General features: G+C 40.8%; 1 protein-coding gene across 2 annotated transcripts in view; it reads left to right on the forward strand.

Annotated features, from left to right (window-relative positions):
• KIAA1549 (KIAA1549 ortholog) overlaps positions 1–12,139 on the forward strand; it is a 93,628-nt gene that overhangs the window by 61,864 nt on the left and 19,625 nt on the right. For both annotated transcript variants that reach the window (XR_005789151.1, XM_040471834.1), the window contains exons 16-17: positions 5,083–5,129; positions 11,586–11,743. Coding sequence is in view for 1 of the 2 variants with exons in the window: in XM_040471834.1 (XP_040327768.1) it covers positions 5,083–5,129; positions 11,586–11,743 (205 nt within the window). In the remaining variant the exon portion in view is untranslated. The remainder of the gene's footprint in view (positions 1–5,082; positions 5,130–11,585; positions 11,744–12,139) is intronic.

Genomic DNA, 12,139 nt, shown 5'->3' on the forward strand with positions numbered 1-12,139 from the left:
GTTGTGACAACTTTATTTGTCATAGACTCAAACTGGAATCAACTCAAATGCACATCAACAGGTGAAGAGATAAACAAATTGTACCGTATTTATGTAGTGGAATACTACTCGTTAGTAAAAAGGATTGAGTTATTTATATGTATGACAAAATGGTAGGGAAAGAAGCTACCCTCTTGACAACAAGAAAGTGCATATTGTATAATTCTGTTTATATATAATTCTAGAAAATACAAACTCGTGACAGCAGATCAGTGGTTGCCTAAGGAGGGGGTGGGTTTAGGAAAGGGTGTGGGACAGAGGGATTACAGAGGGTCACCAGGAAACTTGGGTGGTGATGGATATGTTCATTATCTTGTTGGGCATGGTTTGCAGGTACAAACAGATGGCAGAATTGATCAATTCATATACGTAAATATGTGCAGTTCATTGTATATCAATTATAATGAAATAAACCTGTTTATATTTTTGCCCCCAAATGTTCTTAACAATGAAATCAGTTTTGGGTGACTAACAGCTAGAAGTAAGAGTGGTGAGACATGAGGCAGAAGAGAGAAAGCAAGAAGCTGATGGGATAGAGCCTAGACCTTATCCTGAGGGTAGTGGTGGGTACTGAAGAGTTTTGAGCAGGCTAAAGACATGATTTGGTGTGCCTGTTTGACAGATTGCTCTCATTTTAGACTGGAGAATGGTTTGTTAGAGGGCAAGACCAGAAGCAGGGAAACATTTTTTTTTTTAACATTTATTTATTTCTGAGAGACAGAAACAGAGCCTGAGCGAGGGAGGGACAGAGAGGGAGACAGAATTCAGAGCAGGCTCCAGGCTGTCAGCACAGGGCTCGACACAGGACTCGAACCCACGAACTAGGAGATCATGACCTGAGCTGAAGTTGGATGCTTAACCAACTGAGCCACCCAAATGCCCCAGCAGGGAGACATTAAGGGCAAGATGCCGAAGGGCACGGACAGGGAGTTGGGGTCAGTTAAACATGCTGCATTGTTATAGATTGTTCCTCTCAAGTCCTCTGGCTTACCTTGATTGGAGCCACCATCGTCTCTTACCATCATTGCAAGAGCTTCCTAATAGTCCCTCTGCTCCTGGTCTTGAATGGAGGATGTCAGGGTGGTGGCTGATATGTAAAATGCCATATACTGGTGTTGAGCAGGCTGGGGAGCTGGGAGGCTGACATAGGAGATGCCTCCTATGGAGGACAGGAGGACCTGGCTGGAGAGGGAAATCTGTGGGAGCTGCTTGACTTAGTCTGGAGTTTTCCAAAGGAAGAGTTCTCATCTCACTTTCTGACATGACCTTGTTCACTGCTGCCATCTATCTGGTACTTCTCTCTCCTCCTAATGCTTTTTGAATTGTTCTGCGAAGAAATCCATGGCCGTCTTAATTTCCCCTTTCCTGATAACAGATGGATGTACCCTACGTGTCAGGAAGCGTAAATAATTCTGGGCACTCAGCCAGTTTTTCTGAATCATTCCCCCTCCCCCCCTCCCCAAATAACCAGTGGCCGTTTTATCTTCAGATTCAGTTCTTTCATTCACTTCAGGGAAACTTTCTTTTGTATCTGAAAAATAATTTTCTTACTCTAATTATTGAAGTCAAAGATACCAATTATCTTCGTGTTGGCTCATCTTTGTTTCTTGTACCTATCCTTTTATCTCTAATTGCCTTAGCTACTTTGTCCTGGTTTCTCTGCCTTCATTATAATTATCATGGGCCTTTTCTGTGTGGCATCGATTTGATTTTAAGCCATATTTGTTATTTCCCCTGCTAGTTGATTTCTTAGAGTCTTAATGGCTTTGTTTTGGTCCTCAAATCATTTCCACACATAATTTGGTACCAAATTACTTCAGTTCTTTGGTTCCTCATTTCCATTCATTCTGTTGTTGTATCATCTCATCTTTGAACTTAAAAAAAAGAATTGAGGGATGCCTGGGTGGCTCAGTCAGTTAAGCACTGGATTCTTTATTTCAGCTCAGGTCATGATCTCACAGTTGTGAGACTGAGCCCCACTTCGGGCTCTGTCCTGGGTGTGGAACCTGTTTGAGATGCTCTCTCCCTCTCTCTCTCTCTCTGCGCTTTCCCCACTTGCACTCTGGCTCTCTCTCTCTCTCAAAAAGAAAAAAGAAAAGAATTGCTATTCTTACTATATCAGTCATTATTCAGCCATAGCCCTTTTTTTCTCCTGGCCACTACTTTCCTCCATTTATAGCATGAATCTGTTCCTTTATTTGCTTGTTTGGTTTCTGCTGATGAATTTTAGCAATAATTTTTTTACTGATTTGGGTTATTACTTTTATTATTTGTTCGTTGTTGATAGGTGTTGGAGATGAACAATTCTGTGATAGTGCCTTAATCTACTATCTTAATCAAGATCTCACCTCCATAGCAAGATTTTCGTAAACACTGTTACTGAGTGGTTTTCTCATCATGGACCTTTGGTGTTACCCTTATGTATTTTGATGATGATAGCAGTTTGATATAGTAGAAAACCAGAATCACAGGTGTGTCTGTGCATATCTAATATAATTTTATCAAGTTTATAAATTGGTCATAAATTACTGTTTGTTTCCAGGAGGAACCTGATTACCCCTTATTTCCTTCTGACTGCAGTAAAAACTATAAGAATGTGGATTTCAAAGTGTCTTCAGTGACCACAGGGATGGGCCTTTGTTTACCATCTGATGACATTTTTACTCTTTCTGTGTTGCTGGTGTAAGGGTATTAGTTACGCATTGGTGCGGAGGCCACTTGATAGGTGTATTTCTGCTTTCCTGAGTAAAGTTCACCTCCCTGGAACAGTCTTCTAAGGACCGAGTGTGGATGCCTGAACCAGGACATTTTACGACTCATCCCAGATTCCACCAACCATTTAATGTGCCTTCTTGCTCTGTTGGCCTGTTTCATAAATAGAAAGAAGGGATGCATTAAAATGGGAGTTTTATTTGATGTCGCTTGTTGAAACCATACAATTCTATTTCATCCCCCAAAGATTTATACAGGTGTGACCCACTTAAACACCTGTCATTATGTCTGTGATTTAAAAAAAAAAAGTTAATGTTTGTTTATTTTTGAGAGAGAGAGCACGAGCACGGGAGGGGCAGAGAGAGAGGGAGACACAGAATCGGAAGCAGGCTCCAGGCTCTGAGCTGTCAGCACAGAGCCCGATGCAGGTCTTGAACCCACAAACTGTGAGATCGTGACCTGAGCTGAAGTTGGGCTCTTAACCAACTGAGCCACTCAGGGGCCCCTGTGATTTTTTTTGTAAACCTTTCATCGGGGCATGCAGCCTCTGGACAAAGCACTTTCTTTTTCTGATTATAATAGAGTTGAAATGCCTGGCGCCACAATAGCAAAACATGTGAAGAGTGGACAGCTATTTTTTTACTGTTTGTCTTTTAGTTTATTACTTACCGGACCTCCTGAAATGCTGATACATAAACTTCCATCTTTTTTTGTTTTGTTTTATTTTGCATATGAATGTGTTTAAAAAACTCAAACTCTGCTGAGAAGCAGAAGGGCTGCTGGGAATAATCTTTATCTGGTCTCAGATTTCCCTTTAATTATTTGGAGAAGGAATTGAAACTCCTTTTCCTTCTATTCTGGCTATTTTACATCAGTTGGGGAACTCTGCAAGGTTCTAATCCCCCTCCCTCTGCCAAGGGGATGGGAACAGAAAGGTTCAAAAGGTGAGGTAATTTGAGCATAGTTTCGGACGTAATAATCCCATCAAACTCTATGAGGTGTAGGGTTCATTCTATTCTTCTTGGCATCAGGAAATAGGCCCAGGGAAGTCGAGTAGCTTTGTCAGTCTGTTTGACTCCAAAGCCTCTCCTTTTCTTCACAAAGTAGAGATTAATTCAAGGGGGGAAATCTGGTTGGCAACCATGGGCAGTGTAGTGTAGTGGTTAAAAGCATGGTCTTTTATTATTAAGCCTGGACTTACTAGGAGGAAATTACTTAAGTTCCTTGTGAGTTGATTTCATCTATAAAATAGAGGTAGTGAGCCCTTTGTTACTGTACTGTTACTGGGGTCTGAGTTAGTGCTCATAGCACTTACCACAAAATAATAATTCATGAAATGGCAGATTTGAAAAAGAAAAAAAGATCTAAAATGGGGACAGGTCCAGAAGCAAGGCTGACTTAGGAACTTGGAACACTAGAACCTGGACAACCAGTTGGTTCAAACTGACTGAACTTGGATGGACTCTGTCCAGAGTTATTGTTCTGCTGAAATATCTGGTTCCAAAATAACAATTCACAGTTGTTGAAAGAACCGTTGGAAGAGGAGTACAACGTATGATAGGGACAGGGTGTGTTGATTTCATGAGGAATGCAACAGATACACGTTTATTTGAATCTGATGCCATATTGACATTGATTTAGCCAAAGAATACTTGAGATTAGCTCAAGTAGGAAGAGTTAATTGGAAGGCTCTGGGGCCCTGGATGGAACACAAGGACAGAGGATGGCTGGGCTCTTTGGAACAGGAAAACTATCAGAAACTGAAAGTGTTCACCTCGTCTTTAAGAGTCTCTCTAATTTCTGGTTCTCTTTGTATTTTTTCTTTTTTCACATTGTTCCACAACATGGTGCAGCATTCACATACTTTACTTTTGTGAGTGTATTTGAATTGCTATTGGACACCCACTGGTTCTGGGAATGATCATGCCCACATTGATGGGGGCATTTGTACTAAGTGTGGCCATCAAGGCCGACCTTTTTAGAAGGTACAGATTTGTAGAGAATGAGCCTGTAGGGAAGAGAAGCTGCAGAAAGGCTATCTGTTACTCATTCTTTTATAAAAGAAAGAAAGTTCTAGAAAATAGTTGTGTGTGTGTGTGTGTGTGTGTGTGTGTGTGTGTGTGTGTGTGTTTAAAGCGTGGTAGCCCAGTTCCCCAAGCTGAAACTTCTGGTATTATTTGATGGCAGAATGCCTCAATGCCGTGCCAACTTTTTATGAGAAAATAATTCTCCTGAAAGTTGATCCTGCAAACCTAAACTTGTAAGTTTGCTGTTGTCACTTTCTAATAAGTGTTGCATGTTAATCTTCATTTCCTTTTGCTTTTCTTCCAGAGATATGAAGACTATGGAATGACTCCCCCATCAGGCCCATTGCCAAGGTAAAGTTTTTGGGAGAAAATACATTAGGACTTCCTCACATCGACTGGTTTTTACAAATTTTGTAAACTCGTTTCTTTTAGCTAATATGAGCAGATGCAAACCTCTGGGTTGTGTGTTCTCTTGAGTTAACCTGAAGAGGAGAAAAAAGGTGGAATTTTAAGTTCTGCTTCCAGTAAAGACAGGCTAGATTGTTTGCTCAGGGCATCTGGAAAAGCCAGACAAGATTTTAAAATAAAACCCAGATAGCTAACAGGGCAATGGAATGGTATGGGGCCAAGATCCAGGGAGTCCAGAGAAAGGAGCCCTGCCTTTTGGGTGAACTTTCTCCCTGGGGTGCCTGCTAATCCCGGAAGAGGTGACTGAGGACCTGAGCAAGACTTTGGGCAGACCCCTGGGCCTTGGAGTCTTGAAAATTTGACATAGTGAAAGTTGTGGGATAAAGCCAGGCTTTGCGGGGACTTTGATGCCTTAAATGAATCAAAATACATTTGAAAAGAAAAATGGCTGAATACCAGTGATCTAAGCATCCATCTCAATGTAAAAAAAAAAAAAAAAGGTCTAATTAAACCTAAAGGAAGTAGAAGGAAGGAAATAATAAAAATAAGAATAGAAATTAATGAAATAGAAAACAAATACCATAATAGAGAAGATCGACAAGGCTAAAAGTTACTTCTTTGAAAACTAATGAAATTGATAAATCTCTGAAGAGCTTGATCAAGTAAGCTGTGTAACATTATCAATAAGAGGAATGGAAAAGGACATATTAATCCAGATCTTTCAAAAATTAAAAAGATTTTGATAGATTTTTAAAAGACAGATTTTTTAAAAGATTTTATAGGAATTAAGATTTTCTGAACCTTTTTGTTAATAAATTTAAAATGGAAAAATTCCTGGAAAGAGAATATCTGAATTGACATGTAACTATTAAAGAAATTGAAATCATTACTAAAATCCTGCCCACAAAGAAAACTTTGGCTTTAACGGTGAATTCTACTACAGATACTGAAGGAAGAAAATGCGCCAGTGTTCTACAAATTCTTTTAAAGAATATAAGAACAGAGAATGCTCCCCACCTCATTCTTTTTATTTATTTCATTATTATTTTTAATGTTTATTTAATTTTGAGACAGAGAGACAGAGCGTGAGAGGTGGAGGAGCAGAGAGAGAAGGAGACACAGAATCCAAAGCAGGCTCCGGGCTCTGAGCTGTCAGCACAGAGCCCGACGCAGGGCTCAGACTCACAGACTGCGAGATCATGACCTGAGCCAAAGTCAGATGCTTAACTGATTGAGCCACCCAGGTGCCCCCCGCCAACCTCCAACCTCATTCTTCCTCTATCAAGGAGGAGACAAGGACAAGGACATTGTAAGAAAGAAAACATTACGGGCCAATTTTACTTGTGAACATAACATAGGTGCAGAAACTTAAATATTAGCAAAGATATCCAGTATTGTATATGGAAGGATGTCCTATCACAGCCAAATTAGATTTATTCCAACAATGCAAGGGTAATTTAACATTTAAAAAACAAAATCAACCAATCTAGGGGTGCCTGGGTGGCTCAGTCAGTTGAGCATCTGACTCTTGATCTCTGCTCAGGTCTTGATCTCAGGGGATCTCAGGGTTGTGAATTCAAGCCCCACATTGGGCTCCACACAGGGCATGGGACCTACTTAAAAAATAATAATAAAAAAATTAAATAAAAAATCAATGTAATTCACTGTTTTGAGAATAAAGGAGGGGAATCTTATTCCACTAAATATAGCATTTGATAAAATTCAACGTCCATTCATGGTAAAAATCTTAGCAAACAAAGAATAGAATTGAACTTGTCTAATCTGGTTATAGTTATCTCAGCAAAGATTATATTACCTCTAATCAACTTTGTCCTGGGGTTCTTGATAGTGTAATAAAGCAAAGAAAGAAAGAGACAGAGAGAGAGAGGGAGGGAAGAAGGGAAGGGAAGGAAGAGATTAAGGAATTCTAGGAAAGAAATAATACTGTTATTATTCTCAAATGATATAATTTTTTTTAGTAGAAATACCTAAAATGTCAACACATAAATTGTTAGAATTAAGAGAATTTAGCAAGATAGATAAATTACAAAGTAGCTGGATATAAGATCAGTATACAAAAAAAATCTCTTTTATTTCTGTTATGGGCATCAGACAAAATAAAAACTTTTACACATACTACATAAAATAGCATTCAGAAACATAAAATATCTCAGTATTCATCTCACCAAAAATAGTCAAGCCCTCTAAAGAAAATGTTCATGGATTGGGTAACTCAGTATATTAAAAATATCAGTCTTCCCTAAGTGATCTACAGATTCATTGTGATCCCATTTAAAATCCTAGTCATTTATTGTTTTTTTTTTTTTTTAAATGTGGAAACTGACAAGCTGATTTTAAAACTTCTGTAGAAATGTGAAGGGCCAACAATATTCAAGACACTTTGAGGAAAAAGAACAGGGTATGAGGAATAATCTGAAAGTTGTAAATTGCTGTAAGGTAATTCAGACAGTGTTGTATTGCTATAAAGCTAGACAAATAGACCAAAGGAACAGAATAGAGAATCCATAAGCAGACTCACACATGAGTGGACAAATGATTTATTACAAAGCGGGAATTGCAGAAAACCAGAGTTAATTGCAGAAATCATAATCAACTGTTCTTTTTTATTTGGTTTATTTTGCGAGAGAGTGTACACACAGGTGCACGTGAGTCGGGGAGGGGCAGAGAGAGAGAGAGAGAGAGAGAGAATTCCAAGTAGTTTCTGTGCTGATAGCATGGAGACTGATGTAGGGCTCAAACTCAGAAGCTGTGGGATCATGACCTGAACCAAAAGCAAGAGTCAGATGCTTAACCATCTGAGCCACCCAGGCACCTGTCGACTATTCTTTCAATCACCAGAAGTCACACAGAAGTAGGAATGTTATCTGGTTTCCTCATTTTTTTCTGTCTTTTGTTTGTCCTCATTTTCAGAGGGGCTTGTTTTATTTTTCCCCAGCCCAGGCACTGCTTTGTGGTCCACAAGCAACAGAGATAAAGGGAGCATGTGAAGTTAACGATGGGGGCCATGTGATCTGGTTTGCCCAGTTCAGTTCAGTTTACACCTCTTTTTCTGGCATAGATACTAGTAACTTCCACTCTGAAAAGTGTTCTGGTTTGGATGACCAATTTTACAGTTACATTAAAGGGTTCTGGGGGATTTGGATCACACGGAAGTATCCGAACACACAATTTAGGATAAAAACGACGTCCACGTAGGCGGGAGGAGGATAATTGGGCAAAGTAGAAATAAGGAAAGGGCAAGAGCTAGTTCTTTGGTGGATGGTCAAGAGGGTCAGGAGATGAGGAGATTATGTGAACTCCCAACATCCAGATGTTGAAGGAAAAGTGTGCCTTTTAGATCTGTAAGGTCAGAGATACCAGACTTCTCTCTCTCAGGTCAATCTAAAACAGTCGCAGTTATCTAAAGAGAGCAATACATAAATAGCTTTGGGTTTCAATTTATGAGATATGCTCTGGAAATAATGCTACAGAATACAGGCGAAGTCAGTCTGTGTTCTCATCAAACTAGTTTGATCTGTTAATTCCTGGTTGACTGTCATTTGCAAAGCACCGTAATTAAGCTATCATGCTTTTTCATTCTTGAATTTCTTTAGAAGAGTGGTTCTCAAGGTGGGATTCTCAGACCCGTGATGGTCCCTGAGACCTTTTGGGGGGGGGGGGCTGCCTGTGAAGTCCAAACCGTGGTTCATAATAATACTAAAACATTATTTGATCTTTTTAATTGTTGATGATTACACTGAGGCACAGAAGCAGCGGTGGATGAAACTGCATGACCCTTATCATGAATCAGTGGCACCACACGGCCCAAGTGGTCATTGTATTCTTTACCACTGTGCAATCACAACGTTTTCAGAACGCCGGTGTTTTGGTTATGCAGTATGTTCTTGATGAAGTAGTAAAAATTATTCTTTTTTTTTTTAAACCTAAACCCTTGAGTCTTTAATAGTCTGTAGGACAAAGGAGGAAAGACTCATAAAGCGCTTTGCAGAGAACGGAATTGTGAAGGAGAAGCACTTGTTCCGTTGTGGGAGTTAAGAACTCATCTGAACTGCTGCCATATTTTTTGTTTGAGGAGACCATCAGATGACATTGTTATTCAGACTCGGGTTGTTTGGCAGCCACTGTCTTGAAAATAAAGGAAGAGAGCCTGTCACGTCAAGAAAAATAGCGGGCAGGATTTGTTGCCAGTGATAAAATTGAGGCTTCAAGTGAAAATTTGAATTTTGGAAACTTGTCTGCCACTAGGTGCTTGACAGCTTCCTAGTGCTTAAAGGATTTTTTTCTGATGAGCTCAGTGGTGATGCTAATGAATGTGATTTTTGGTACTCTGAAATGAAATGTGTCAATATCTGGAAAGTCTACATAAAGCATGGCACTGATATTTTCCAAATGACTCATGTCAAAATCTCAGGGCGCCTGGGTGGCTCGGTCGGTCAGACATCAGACATCGGCTCAGGTCATGATCTCATGGTTCGTGGGTTCGAGCTCTGTGTTGGGCCCTGTGCTGACAGCTCAGAGCCTGGAGCCTGCTTCAGATGGTGTCTCCCTCTCTCTGCCCTTCCCCTGCTCATGTCTCTGTCTCTCTCTCTGAAAAAATAAACAAACATTGAAAAAACTAAAAAAAGAAAACAAAGAAAGTCGTGCATGGGTCCATTCAAAGTGCAAACTAGTAGTGGGTTTGAATATACCTGAGTATGAAAAGTTAATTGATACTCTTCAGATTGTATATTGCCACTAACCCTTGAGGAAACTTTGCTGAGTTCCGGTATGTCAAAGAAGAATATTTGTCTGAAATATTATTTGAATATTATCTGAAAAGCCTATTAGGATCTTCCGTATCCAAAAAAATGAAAATAAAAAAATAAAATCTTCCTATCCAACTATGTATTTATGTGAAGTCAGATCATCTTCTTTAAATAACTTACAGGGACTGTGTTGCTCAGTCAGCTAAGCATCCGACTCCTGATTTTGGCTTAGGTCACAATCTCAGTATTCGTGAGATTGAGCCCTGCATCGGGCTCTGCATTGACCACGTAGAGCCTGCTTGGGATTCTCTTTCTCCCTCTCTCTCCACCCCTCCCCTGCTCAGGTGCACACACTCTTTCTCTCTCAAAATAAATGCATTTAAAAAAATAACTTACAGCAACTGATTGAATACAAGGTATATGAGAATCCAGATATCTTCTATTAAGGAAATTTGAAAAAAAGTAAAACTACTTTTTTGGGGGGAATGGGTTAGAAGATATCGTTGACTACTTGAGAAAATGTTAACATGTGAGATGCTTAATATTGTTATTTAAAATTTTTTAAAAAATGTTTTATTTATTTTTGAGACAGAGACAGAGCATGAGCAGGGGAGGGGCAGAGAGAGAGGGAGACACAGAATCCAAAACAGGCTTCAGGCTCCGAGCTGTCAGCACAGAGCCCGACGCGGGGCTCGAACTCACCACGAGATAATGACTTGAGCTGAAGTCGGACATTTAACTGAATGAGCCACCCAGGCACCTCAATATTGTTATTTTTTAAAAAAATTTTTTTAAACATTTATTTATTTTTGAGACAGAGACAGAGCATGAACAGGGGAGGGGCAGAGAGAGAGGGAGACACAGAAGCTGAAATAGGCTCCAGGCTCTGAGCTGTCAGCACAGAACCCAACGCGGGGCTCGAACCCATGGACCGTGAGATCATGACCTGAGCCGAAGTCGGACGCTTAACCAACCAAGCCACCCAGGCACCCCGTTATTTTTAAATGAATTTTGAAAATACTTATTTAAAAAAGTTTTAGTTTTAATTCTGAATGCAGTAAATATCTATCCACAGAAACACAAATTCTCAGGAGTCCCTTAATAGTTTTTGAGTGGAAAGGGGTCCCAAGACTAAAAAGTTTGAGAATCCCCGCTTTAGAGCACTGGTTTTCAGCCTTAATGAATAGCAGGATCATCATTGGAGCTTTAAAAACTGCTCTGTCTGGGTTTCACCTCTAGAGATTCTGTTTTCATTAGTCTGGGGTGCAGCACGGCTATCAGGGTTTTTGAAAGCTCTCCAGGGGATGCTCATGTGCAGCCGAGATTGGGAACCAGCACTTTAGTCCAAGGCTGGAGACGTACAGGCCCTGGAACTTGACCTGCACCTGCTTTTGGTCTGTAAATGAGGGCATTTCTTCTTCAGTCATCTGGCATCAGCTCTATTCCAGGCACCGTACTTAGTACTGAAGATATGTCAGGGAGCAAACAGGAAACATTTCTGTGCTGTGGGAGAGGAGATGATACTACACCAATAGATAGGTCTTCTTTTTCTGTAGCATGGAAGGTGGAGTTAATAAAATGCCAGAGTCAGGGTCCAGTGCGGTTCTGATGCTTGGGCTTGCTTTGCCTTCAGACCAGGTTTTGGCCCCGGTTTGCTGCCGTCTTCGGAGCTGGTGCCTTCTGAGTCTCAGCAGACACAGGCATCGGCTGACGCCCCGTTCGCTGCCCGAGGGATCTACCCTGAAGAGATGCCATCGGTGGCCCGGCCACGGCCTGTCGGGGGCACCACAGGTACGTGTGGCTGTTTAGCTTGCGTTTCTGAACTAGAGAACCTCTGCTTTCTGGCCATTCCGGCAGAGTACCTTTCAGACTTCCCAGGGTACCGCTGTCCCCGTGTCCGTCACCTCCTCCACTAGTCTGTGCTCCCTGGGATCCCGGTAGAGGTGCAGGCAGGGGAGGGGGGAAGAGAGAGTGGCGGAGATCCCAAGACTGATGTACTCCGATTTGTTCCTGTGTCAGTGTCTCAGAACATCCTTTCACGTGGAGTGCACAGCACATCTCTGCCAGGGAAAGTGTTTCTTAATTCTTATGGTAAACTGAAAGATCTGTTTCTGAGCACTTGGTATGGCTTTAAAACAAGTGTCGTTTTCTAAAAAGGCACTTTTCCAGCCTGTGATAAACAACTCC

The sequence above is a fragment of the Herpailurus yagouaroundi genome, unplaced genomic scaffold (assembly GCF_014898765.1).
Source record: "Herpailurus yagouaroundi ecotype Mexico unplaced genomic scaffold, PumYag 100, whole genome shotgun sequence".
NCBI lineage: Eukaryota > Metazoa > Chordata > Mammalia > Carnivora > Felidae > Herpailurus > Herpailurus yagouaroundi.